The sequence below is a fragment of the Moschus berezovskii genome, chromosome X (genome assembly GCF_049115385.1).
Source record: "Moschus berezovskii isolate FMDL1 chromosome X, NW_MosBer_1.0, whole genome shotgun sequence".
NCBI classification, from domain to species: Eukaryota; Metazoa; Chordata; class Mammalia; order Artiodactyla; family Moschidae; genus Moschus; species Moschus berezovskii.
Genome location: NC_142488.1, coordinates 21,329,798 through 21,343,263, shown reverse-complemented (window position 1 = coordinate 21,343,263; position 13,466 = coordinate 21,329,798). Strand labels below are relative to the sequence as shown.

Below are 13,466 nucleotides of genomic sequence, written 5' to 3'. Positions count from 1 at the left end.
TTTGGTGCGCCAGGTAAGTTATTCCCCTTTTGCTGCTATTATAAAGAACACTGCTATATTGGGGAGGCCCCTCCCCACGTGAGAGTTCTCTAGGGCACTGCTTCCCCAAGTATATTAGCCTCACCTGGAGGGCTTAATAAAACAGATTTCTGGGCCCCAAATCGAGGGTTTATGAACAACAGGTCTAAAGTGAGGCCCGAGAATTTGCATTTCTAACAAGTCCTCCCTGGGGCTCTGTTGCTGATAATCACTGGACCACACTTCAGGTGACAGCATTCGGGCACATGTCAAGAACTTAAATGACATTCATGGACATATACATCCATCTTTGGCTTTTCCAGGTGTTGCCCAATTGTGAAGCAAGGTGGGGGAACCAATTTACATTTCCACTAGCACTATGCATCTCTGTGGTCAACACTTGGTGCTGTCAGATTTTTTTATCTGTGGCAATATGATCCTTAATAATGCTTTTAACTTATCATGGTATTTATAATTATGTACCTAATTTGTTGCTATTGTTTAGCCGCTCAGTTGTGTCTGACTCTTTGGGACTCCATATACTGCAGCTCGCTAGGCTCCTCTTTCCATAGGATTTCCCAGACAAGAATACTGGAGTGGGCTGCCATTTCCTTTTCCGGAGATCTTCCAAGCCCAGGGATCGAACCCACATCCACATTGGCAGGTGGATTCTTTACCACTGGGATACCTGGGAAGCCCATACTAGTACATGTAAATAAAAGAAACTCAAGACTTTACATCCCAGGATTTAGAGCATTTCAAAGCTTTTCTTAACAGCTTCTAAAATCTGCCCAGTTACCTACTTGTTTTTCCCATCAATCCTAGAAATAAAACAAACATCAGTAAGACCATCATGGCAGAAAAGTGGAAGCTTTTTCCTTTTTCATAGCCAACATCACTGCAGTTTTATATATTGTAGTTGTTTTCTTTTTTTAACTTAATGGTTATATAAAGCTTGGGCTTCCCTGGGGGCTCAGATGGTAAAGAACCTGCCTGCAATGCTGAAGACCTGAGTTGGATCCTTAGGTCAGGAAGATCCCCTGGAGGAGGGCATGGCAACTCACTCCAATATTCTTGCCTGGAGAATTCCATGGACAGAGGAGCCTGGTGGGCTACAGTCCATGGTGTCACAAAGAGTTGGACATGACTGAGTGACTAACACTTTGTTATATAAAGCTTTCAAAAAAAACTTGTAAAGAAAATGAGGAAAGCTGGACACATAGGCAGGGAAACAAACTTTCTTCACCAACATACCTGATCACTTCTAGGAGGAAATAAAGAAGGCCCTACTCTTAAATCACAGTTCTGCCCATTTTGAAGCATATTAAGGAGACAAGGAGCCAGTACTCACGGATCTGGTTGGTGGATGCACTGTAGAAGGCATTGACAGTCGTTGGATTTGTAAACCACCTGTAGAAAGAGAAACAAACACCACCAAGTGATCACCATTATCCAGGCAGGAGTGCAGTGAAACACATACAAGGTGGCACAATTTATTAGCAAATAACCAGGGAACAATGGGGAAGTGGGACAAGTGGGGAAATTATCACCTCAGTTAAGGACTATTGCTCTGCTCTATGAACAATCTCATCCTAAACCGAACATATCTGGTTATTCACCATTACTGAAAATGGAAAAGGATACCAGGGCTTCTGAAACAACTTTAATGAAACATTCTCAAATCTAAAGGGATCCACCCACAGATGGAAACAGAGAAACACACTGATGTTTAGCAGGCCCTGTTCAATGGGGCCACAGGACAGCTGAGTTTTGTAGGTTGACTTGTCCATTAAAGTTTTGAAATGGGTGACAACATAGAAGTCCATGTAAAGAGAGATAATAAAGCAAAACCATGCTACCCAGAAGGTCTGCCAGCTCCCATAGAACATTTACTGATTTAAGCACCAAAGGTTCTAATGGTTCATCCGGGCTCTGTTACTAATTAGCCAGGTTATGGTGCACAAGTCGCCTTCTTCAGTTTCTCTATAACACTAAGGTACTGCACTAAGAGATCTTGGGAGTACCTTCCAGCAATGAAGAGTCTACACTGCATTTTAAATGCACAGGAGGTTACTTAGATCAAACTCAGCAAATTTTCTCTGTAAACAGATCATAAACATTTAGGAATTTCCTGGACCAAGAGGCAAAATCAAAGATACTATGTACGTTCTTCTACAGTGAGAGAAAATTTTATATCAAGTTTTACTGATGAAAGTCAAAATATAATAATCGAATACAATTTTTGGTAATATGGGCCTATTAATGATAGGAACAAAATTCTTCAGTGGCAGGAGAACATTATGCTTTGAGGTTCAAAGTTAGTGCTTCCTACCATCAAACCGACTATGAACATTTATCTCTAAACATCATTCTTAGCTTCTGGGCTGTACAAAACCATGCAGCAGGCAAGATTTAGCCCTCAAGCCACAGTTTGCTGACCCCTGACTTTATGCCTGTGAGTTTCAGGCACTGCCCTTTATGATTAAAACCAAGCCTTTGTCTTAAGCTAAAGTACTCAAAAAAAACATATAAATCCCTTTTCAGAACAATCATTTTACCAATTTATGTCTAAAAGAGTAATTACGTCAGACTAATAATTTATGTCAGACTAACATGAAACTGGCAGGAAATTCAAGTGCTCATTCTACTTGATCCACCCATACCTTCTCCTCTTATAAAAAGCCCATGACTGTCATCTTGTTATTATCATTAGTAGCAGTAGCAGCAGCAGCTAACACTCACTGAGCACTTATTATGCCCTATGCACTTTCTAGTCACAGGTTAATAATTCCTATATAGTTTCTATGGGGGAAAATCTATCTCACAGGAAAGGACAATGAGACTGACAAACACTATATACTCGGACAAGGTCTAGTCTGTCTGACTTCAAACTAGTTTTCTTCAGCGTTATACTGGAGACAACACTGGAAATCAAGAAAGAGTGCCTCTTGTCAAAGCTGAAACCTATACTCATTTCCATAAAATATATATATTCTTTGCCTTCAAATTTAGGATTTGTGTTTCAATAAACCCTAATGTTTGCAACAAATTTACTGGCTGGCTTACCTTTGTAAGGAAGAAAGTACAGGAGAAAGCACATTTACTGACCTAATGTCACTACTTGTAGTTAAGTATAATTAAGCATCCTCCCAAAGATGCCTTCATCTCTGGATCTTATGGATATGCTGCACTGCATGGCAAAAAGGACTCTGCAGGTGTCCTAGACTATCCCAGGCTAGCCTAATCTAATCTCTCACATCCTTAAAAATGAGGAACCTTCTCTGGCTTGAACCCTAGAGATGCAATAGGGAAGAAAGTAAGAAGAGAGGTTGCAGAACAAAAAGTCAGAGAAATTACAAGGGCAAGAAAGATTTGACATGCTGTGGCTGGCTGTGAGAGGGAGGGGCCACAGCAAAGAGCAGAAAGAGTCCTCTGGGAGCTAAGAGTGGCCCCCAGCTGACAACCAGCAAAGAAGTAAGAACCTCAGTTCTACAACCACAAGGAACTGGATCTGCCAATGCTTGAATGAGACTGGAAGAGGGTTCTCCCCAGGGGCTCCTGGTAAAAGCCAAGCCAACTGACATCCTGATTTCAGCCTTATGAAAACTGGAGCTGAGAAACCAGCCAAGCCATCCCACATGTCTGATCTACAGAACTGTGAGGGACCACATTTGTGTTGTTCTGAATTGCTGATTCAGTTCAGTTCAGTTCATTTCAGTCGCTCAGTCATGTCCGACTCATTGCGTCCCCATGAATCACAGCATGCCAGGCCTCCCTGTCCATCACCAACTCCCGGAGTTCACTCAAACTCATGTCCATCGAGTCGGTGATGCCATCCAGCCATCTCATTCTCTGTCATCCCCTTCTCCTCCTGCCCCCAGATTGTGATAATTCATTACAGCAGCAATGGGAAACTTTTACACAAAGAATCCAGCATATTTATGCTGCTCTTCGAGTCAAGAGGGAAGAATCCAGGTGCCTCTCAACTTGGCTTCTAAATCACATTGAGCTGAACCACAGTATGTACCAAAGATGAAATGTATTTCTAGAACTCATCTCTTCTCTACCCATTCCTCCAAACACCCCTCCCTTTAGCAAAGAATAAACTTTCAAAACATTATGGTAAGAGCCATGTAGAAACAATGTTTCCAACTTCTAGGGGACAAAGGCAGACAAAACAAAGAAATCAAACAACCAGATGGAGCCTGATGGGGCCTCTGAAACTTCAGTAAGAATTACTAAAACATCTTATATGAGATGCAATATCGAACCTTTCCTGACTTCCCAGAGCTCCCTGACTCTAGGATGTATTTGGAGCCTTGGAGATATTAAGCAGCTGTACTAACAGAGCCTACCAGTTGTGGATGCAATTATTTCTTCTCCTGGGATAGTACCCACATCAAGTCAGTCTTCAGATATTTTGTATATCTTCTTGATTATATCTGAATATATCACATATTTAGTTGTACTATTCTCCAATATAACGTGACCTGTGCTGGTTTTAACACCTATTTGCAATTTTTTTTTGGTAATTAATTTATTTTTTATTGGAGGCAAATTATTTTACAATATTATATTGGTTGGTTTTGCCATACATTGACATGAACTCGCCCCTGGTTTACATAAGTTCCCCCTCCTGAACCCCCCTCCCACCTCCCTCCTCCCTTTATCCTCCCTCTGGGTCATCCCCGCACGCCAGCCCCAAGCATCCTATAACATGCATCAACCCTGAACTAGTGATTCGTTTCAAATATGACAACATACGTGTTTCAATGCCATTCTCCCAAATCATCCCACCCTCACCCTCTCCCACAAAGTCTCAAAGACTGTTCTATACATCTGTGTCTCTTTTGCTGTCTCGTATACAGGGTTATCATTTGCATCTTTCTAAATTCCACATATATGTGTTAGTATACTGTATTGGTGTTTTTCTTTCCGGCTTACTTCACTCTGTATAATAGGCTCCAGTTTCATCCACCTCATTAGAACTGATTCAAATGTAATTTTTTTATATTCTTCTCATTAAGAAGTGGACTCAAGTTTTCTCCTCTTGATTATAGGCTAGCCTTGGTGACTCACTTCTAAAGCATAAAATGCAGTGGAAATAATACCACATGACTTCCAGCAATCAGAGAAGAAAAAGAAATAAAAGAAATCCAGACAGGAAAAGTAGAAGTAAAACTCTCACTGTTTGCAGATGACATAATCCTCTACATAGAAAACCCTAAAGATGCCACCAGAAAATTACTAGAGCTAATCAATGAATATAGTAAAGTTGCAGGATATAAAATCAACACATAGAAATCCCTTGCATTCCGATACACTAACAATGAGAAAACAGAAAGAGAAATTAAGGAAAAGATTCCATTCACCACTGCAATGAAAAGAATAAAATATTTAGGAATAAATCTAGCTAAAGAAACAAAAGACCTATATATAGAAAACTAAGTCATGCTCAAAATTCTCCAAGCCAGGCTTCAGCAATATGTGAACCGTGAACTCCCAGATGTTCAAGCAGGTTTTAGAAAAGGCAGAGGCACCAGAGATCAAATTACCAATATCTGCTGGATCATGGAGAAAGCAAGAGAGTTACAGAAAAACATCTATTTCTGCTTCATTGACTATGCCAAAGCCTTTGACTGTGTGGATCACAAGAAACTGTGGAAAATTCTTCAAGAGATGGGAATACCAGACCATCTGTCCTGCCTCTTGAGAAACCTGTATGCAGGTCAGGAAGCAACAGTTAGAACTGGACATAGAACAACAGACTGGTTCCAAATAGGAAAAGGAGTACGTCAAGGCTGTATATTGTCACCCTGCTTATTTAACTTATATGCAGAGTACATCATGAGGAACGCTGGGCTGGAAGAAGCACAAGCTGGAATCAAGATTGCCAGGAGAAATATCAATAACCTCAGACATGCAGATGACACCACCCTTATGGCAGAAAGTGAAGAGGACCTAAAAAGCCTCTTGATGAAAGTGAAAGAGGAGAGTGAAAAGGTTGGCTTGAAGCTCAACATTCAGAAAACAAAGATCATGGCATCTGGTCCCATCACTTCATGGGAAATAGATGGGACAGTGGAAACGTGTCAGACTTTATTTTGGGGGGCTCCAAAATCACTGCAGATGCTGATTGCAGCTATTAAATTAAAAGACGCTTACTCCTTGGAAGGAAAGTTATGACCAACCTTGAAAATATATTAAAAAGTAGAGACATTACTTTGCCAACAAAGGTCCGTCTAGTCAAGGCTATGGTTTTTCCCGTGGTCATGTATGGATGTGAGAGTTGGACTGTGAAGAAAGCTGATCACCGAAGAATTGATGCTTTTGAACTGTGGTGCTGGAGAAGACTCTTGAGAGTCCCTTGTCTCAAGGAGATCCAACCAGTCCATTCTAAAGGAGATCAATCCTGGGTGTTCATTGGAAGGACTGATGCTAAAGCTGAAACTGCAATACTTTGGCCACCTCATGTGACGAGCTGACTCACTGGAAAAGACTCTGATGCTGGGAGGGATTGGGGGTGGGAGGAGACGGAGACGACAGAGAATGAGGTGGCTGGATGGCATCACAGACTCGATGGACATGAGTTTGAGTGTACTCCAGGAGTTGGTGATAGACAGGGAGGCCTGGCATGCTGTGATTCATGGGGTCGCAAAGAGTCGGACACGACTGAGCGACTGGACTGAACTGAACTGATAAAACATTGATGAAAGAAATCAAAGAGGACACAAATACATGGAGAAATATACCATGTTCATGGATCAGAATCAATATAGTGAAATGAGTATACTACCCAAAGCAATCTATAGATTCAAAGCAAACCCTATCAAGCTACCAATGGTATTTTTCACAGAGCTAGAACAAATAAGTTCATAATTTGTATGGAAATACAAAAAACCTCGAATAGCCAAAGCAATCTTGAGAAAGAAGAATGGAACTGGAGGAATCAACCTGCCTGACTTCAGACTATACTGCAAAGCTACAGTCATCAAAACAGTATGGTACTGGCACAAAGACAGAAATACAGATCAATGGAACAAAATAGAAAGCCCAGAGATAAATCCATACACCTATGGACACCTTATCTTTGACAAAGGAGGCAAGAATATACAATGGAGAAAAGACAATCTCTTTAACAAGTGGCGCTGGGAAAACTGGTCAACCACTTGTAAAAGAATGAAACTAGAACACTTTCTAACACCATACACAAAAATAAACTCAAAATGGATTAAAGATCCAAATGTAAGACCAGAAACTATAAAATTCCTAGAGGAAAACATAGGCAAAACACTCTCTGACATAAATCACAGCAGGATCCTCTATGACCCACCTCCCAGAAAAATGGAAATAAAAGCAAAAATAAACAGTGGGACCTAATTAAACTTAAAAGCTTTTGCACAGTGAAGGAAACTATAAGCAAGGTGAAAAGATAGCCTTCAGAATGGGAGAAAATAATAGCAAATGAAGCGACTGACTAAGATTTAATCTCAAAAATATACAAGCAGCTCCTGCAGCTCAATTCCAGAAAAATAAATGACCCAACCACAAAATGGGCCAAAGAACTAAACAGACATTTCTCCAAAGAAGACATATAGATGGCTAACAAACACATGAAAAGATGCTCAACGTCACTCACAATAAGAAAAATGCAAATCAAAACCACAATGTGGTACCATCTCACGCCAGTCAGAATGGCTGCTATCAAAAAGTCTACAAACAATAAATGCTGGAGAGGGTGTGGAGAAAAGGGAACCCTCTTACACTGTTGGTGGGAATGCAAACTAGTACAGCCACTATGGAGAACGGTGTGGAGATTCCTTAAAAAACTGGAAACAGAACTGCCATATGACCCAGCAATCCCACTGCTGGGCATACACACCAAGGAAACCAGAACTGAAAGAGACATGTGTACCCCAATGTTCATCACAGCACTGTTTACAATAGTGAGGACATGGAAGCAACCTAGATGTCCGTCAGCAGACGAATGGATAAGAAAGCTTTGGTACATATACATGATGGAATATTACTCAGCCATTAAAAAGAATGCATTTGAATCAGTTCTAATGAGGTGGATGAAACTGGAGCCTATTATACAGAGTGAAGTAAGTCAGAAAGAAAAATACCAATACAGTATATTAACGCATATATATGGAATTTAGAAAGATGGTAACGTATATTAACGCATATATATGGAATTTAGAAAGATGGTAACGATGACCCTATATGTGAGACAGCAAAAGAGACAAAGATATAAAGAACAGACTTTTGGACTCTGTGGGAGAAGGTGAGGGTGGGATGATTTGAGAGAAAAGCATTGAAACATGTATGTTATCATATGTGAAACAGATCACCAGTCCAGGTGCAATGCATGAGACAGGGTGCTCAGGGCTGGTACACTGGCATGACCCTGAGGGATGGGATGGGGAGGGAGGTGGGAAGAGGGTTCAGGATGGGGAACACATGTACACCCATGGCTGATTCATGTCAACATATGCAAAAAAAAAACTGCAATATTGTAAAGCAATTAGCCTCCAATGAAAATAAATTAATTAATTTTTAAAATATACCACATGACTTCCAATCCTAGGCAATTAAAGGCGATACAAGCTTCCCCTGGTAAACAAATGTGCACCCTCATTCCTTCTTTTTTGGGAAACTTGCTCTTCAAAATTTCTTGCTCAATCAGCACAACACAAAGAAGCCCAGTACACATGGAAAGACCATAGCAGGCCTTCCAGACCACAGCCAGCATCAATCATTCTAGACTAGGAGAGGAAGCCTTCCATGTGACTCCAGCCCCTGCCACTGTCTGACCACAACTGCAGGCAACACCATGAGCAAGAAGCACCCAGCTGTGCCCAGTGGCCACCAGAGCCATGCTAGAGAAAAATGAATAATTATTGTTGCTTTAATCCTCTAATTTTGGAGGTGATTCATTACACAACAAAAGGTAACTGAAACACTGAAAAGTGGCCTGTCCACAGATAAAAGTCCTAACCAATGGGTTGAATTTCTCCAGAAAAAAAAATGTTTTATTTGCCCAACACAGAGGTTTTAGAAGTACCAAATCAGAATTCCTTCAAATGAGGTATGCAATTAATCACTAGTTCTCCATGGTCTCCGTCACTCCCTACCATGTCTAGGTCAACATGTGTTAACTGATTGGGCCCTGAAGGCATATGAGTTGGCACAACTTACCTCCCAACAAGATTTTAAGTTCCTCTTGGACTAAGACTATTGCCTAAGTGGTATATGCTGAGCAAAAATTCATTAAAATATATTTAAACTCCGGGAGTTGGTGATGGATAGGGAGGCCTGGCGTGCTGTGATTCATGGGGTCGTGGAGAGTCGGACACGACTGAGCGACTGAACTGAACTGAACTGAACTGAAATTGCTCTGTATACATGCATGCGTGCTCAGTCACTTTAGTCGTGTCCTATTTTTTGTGACCCTATGGACTGTAGCTTGCCAGGCTCCTCTATCCATGAGATTCTCCAGGCAAGAATACTGGAGTGGGTTGCCATGCCCTCCTCCAGGGGATCTTCCCCACCCAGGGATCGAACCCATGTCTCCTGCATCTTCTGCAGTACAGGTGGAGTCTTTACCGCTGAGCCACCAGGGAAGCCCATCACTATGTATACATCTACTTAAACAAACAAAGGGTGTCATTCAAGTGCTTTAAATTCTTTTTGTTATGTCTTTACTGTGTTCCTGAAGTCTGTGTTTGGGGAAGGATTTGGTAGATGAGGTATGAAAAAGGTCTCGTATAAATTTAAAAAATATATGCAAATGAAATTGTACTGGACAATGGGATATGTGAAAGGAATATGATGATGAAATGCAAAATTTTAAAGGAAAAGACACTGATACTCTGATTTCTTTGAACAATATAAAATAGATATATGTCAAGCTAAAGTTTTGCATTTTACCTATTAACTCTCAAAGATAGTCTGGGGGAATGTGGAATGGGAAAACCATAGAGTATTTACTGCTTTATCTCTCATATCCTGCAGATTGCATCTGTCCCATTCCATGCTGTGGGTAATTCTGGACAGGACCATAATCTGTAGAGACATTTGATGTATTTTTACATATTTTTCAGAAGCTAGAGGAAAAAAAAAACCCAGACATGTCTAGTCACAGTAGAATGAGAGTGAGTTAATAGGGAGGCTGGCTTAAAATCACTTCTGTCAAAGAAAGAGGATCCTAAGGGAAAGAAATTACTTTTGACTCAAGCTGAGCAGTGAAGTAAATCCTCTATTTTTAAGCAAGCTGATGAAGTGACAATTCTGAGAACCAACCCCTAAATATGTACCTTCAGGGATGACCACCCAATTAATTTCATTCTTGCTGACATTCCCCATCGTGTTAGAAACTTCTTAATGCACATTAGTGCAGCTAAAATGGATTCCATGAGAATGAAAGATAAAGGGTGTTTATCTCCTATACCCACAAAGAAGCAAAATGTTTATTTCAGGGCTTTGTGGAAATATAACCACGATGTGCTGTTCAAAGAAAACCAGTATAGTGGAGCTACTCCAGAATCATCCTCACTCAATTAACTCCTGAATTTGCAGACCTAAAAAGATGCCAATTACAGTTACCAGGTATCATGAAGCTAAAATTCGCAACAATGCCTGAAAAGGACCCACCCAAAATTTCTTTAAAAAAAAAAGTCTATCATACCACTGTACCGTGCAAAGAGAATCTTAAATTTCTTAATGTTGTTTTCCCTGAAATAAGACATATGGTCTGAAGAATGACTAGCACTGCACTGATTTTCATTCCAGCAGAACTTTTCCAGAAACATTAACCAATTTAATGTTCTTGTGAAAGAGGTATTTGTTTTCATTGACAGAGAAAGAAAAGACACAAATCACACAGTTTGCTTAAGCCCACAGTCAGTCAGCACTTTTCCGAGGCATAAATATTAAAAATAGTCAAGGCAATTAAAGTCTTACAGACCATCGCCACTTGAGGATGATGTTAAAAATGGCACATTTAGGAGTTTTAAAATCAGCAAGCCAGGCCTTGCTATACATCCAAATGAATAATGACATTTTGAAATTAAAAAAAAATAACTTGGTAGCATCTCCAATATAGAAGAAACCCTGAGAAGACCCTGAGAGTTCACAAAAATACTGGTGAGAAGCTTGAATTTTTCATAAGTTGCAAAAACAAGAGTTTGATCTTATCTGAAGTAGACCTGAAGGGGCAGAACATTTTACTTATTACATGTAACTGCTCATTGAGATACTGGAAACTATTAATATGTGAAGCTGTGATATTTGAGAAGCTAGTTTAAGAATCCGAAATCTAAAATTTCTGTTGAATAGTTCAGATTGGAATGAAACAGGCAAGATGACCTGAAAGATACTGTGATGAGAAGAGAAAATGAAGGACAGTGGGGCAGTTGGCTACACATCAGCTATGCATCATTTCCAAAGAAGTTCCAAAGCCTTCTGCTTCCTTTCTTTGGGCTTCTGAGTAGAGTCTGGGATAGGTAAGGGAAAGAGTTCAGCTTCAGGCCTACTCCTTAAATACTTTTACTTTGCAGATGGATGCTGTAAGAAGATTTGAAGGGCAGAGGGCAGGACAGCTAGATGGGAGCCCTAGCTAAGAGGGAGAGGCGGTAATCATAGCTTTAAGCCAAGGGATGGTCAAGGGCCTAGAATTTTTCCTAGAGGCCAGAACATAGGTGGGAGTTGGAAGAGAGAGTAATGAAAGACTCAGAGAGCATAAAAAAGTCAGTGAAAAATCTGGAGACCAGAATTATCAGCCAAGGTTAACACATGGGCCATGAAAAAAAAAAGGGGGCCATAGAAGTCAGGCTTCCAGCTATGACACATGAAAAGGTCAACAAATCCTTTCCACCAAAATCAGGTATAAAAATGGACAAAACTGTCAACAAGCAACGATTTTAGGGCCCTGGAGACTGATTGAAGGCAAACAGAACATTGAAAAACATTTAATTTTGAAAAACGGCCAGAACTTAAGACGAAATAGAACAGGAGTCTGTGGCCTTCTTGCCTGGGACTGCTCCCATCCATCCCAGTTCGATCAGAGAGAACTTATTTGACTATGATAGGACTGGCTGGAAAATCAGCAGCTTTGCTGACACTGGGGGTGAGCTCACTTGAGGTCATGGTAGAAAGTTGCAGCTCTGTCAGCTAGAAGTGATAAACTTGGTAGAAAACAAACGAGGAAAACCCACACCTTTGTTCCCCTGAAGTTACAGTTCCCATTGGGGAAAGTGATAGAGCAGCCAGAAATGTAAAAGGGATATAGTGTAACTGAAAGAGTCATAGAAGCATGGAGATAAGCTCTCCACACATCCCTGGCAGAGTGGGAAGTTAGGCATGTGTACAGGGGAGACCCCAGAGAGCCCAGTGGAAAGTAAACTGCAAGGCTGATTGAGAACGGCTTGTGACTTGGAATACACTCCGAACTCCGACATAGATCAACTGGCAGAGGACTAAGCTATGCAGACACAGGGACAGTATTCATGAAGCAAGGCTAAAAAACAAAAATAAGAATTTAAAAAGTGAGTAGAGACATCCATGGCCACAAACTGTAGCCAAGACAGATTCTATAGAGTAAGTCCAGGAAAGTTACTTTTTAAAAAGCCTCAGAAAAATAAATAAGAATCCAAAGTTGCTACATTATCGAAAAGGTCATTTTCAACAATGACAAAAAATAACATTAGAAGAAAAAGTGTACAAAAGGAAAAAAAGCAATCAATAAAAACTGACTCTGAGTGAACCCAGATGTTAGATTTAGCAAAGACTTGAAAGCAGCCATTGTAAATTAGTTCAAAGAATTAAAATAAACTGTATTCAAACAATTAATGGAGATGACAAATAATATGATGACAAATGACAACAAAGAATCATAACAAAGAAATAGAAACTATTTTTAAAAAAGCAAATAGAACTTTTGGAGTTGAAAAGTACAAAAATCAAAACAAAAAATGTGTTAATGAGTCAAAAGCAAATTTGAGAATGCAGAGGAAAGAACTGGTAAATTTGAAGATGGCTCAAAAGAAATTACCCAATCTGGAGAAGACAGAGAAAACAACCTTGGAGAACTGGGTCATAGCGGAACAGAGTACAAATATCAACAGGCAGAACGGAAAGTAATGTAAACCTGAGCTGAAGAATTTCTCAGTTGTAAGCCTCTTGTTCATTTTGTAAAAGCGAGATAACAAATAGAACCAACACTTCACAGAATTGACAAGAGGATAAATATGAATTAAAATATATAAGTCACTTCCCAGAACATTATAAACACATAATAATTTTTAGTTCCTGTCATCATCATGATCATTGAGAATCACAACTGGCCCTGACCCCAAAAGTTCCTAGTGAAACCTCCCCACCTGTAGGAAAAGTTTCTACCAGTAGCTGAGAAGAGCAGTATAAATCACAACTGCTACTGAAGGAAA

The 13,466-nt window shown here is 40.2% G+C and overlaps 1 protein-coding gene across 1 annotated transcript in view; it reads right to left on the bottom strand.

Annotated features, from left to right (window-relative positions):
* The window catches only part of PHEX (phosphate regulating endopeptidase X-linked), a 218,853-nt gene that overhangs the window by 45,333 nt on the left and 160,054 nt on the right, over positions 1–13,466 (bottom strand). Inside the window, exon 15 of the mRNA XM_055393675.2 lies at positions 1,370–1,428. Within this exon, the coding sequence (XP_055249650.1) occupies positions 1,370–1,428 (59 nt within the window). The remainder of the gene's footprint in view (positions 1–1,369; positions 1,429–13,466) is intronic.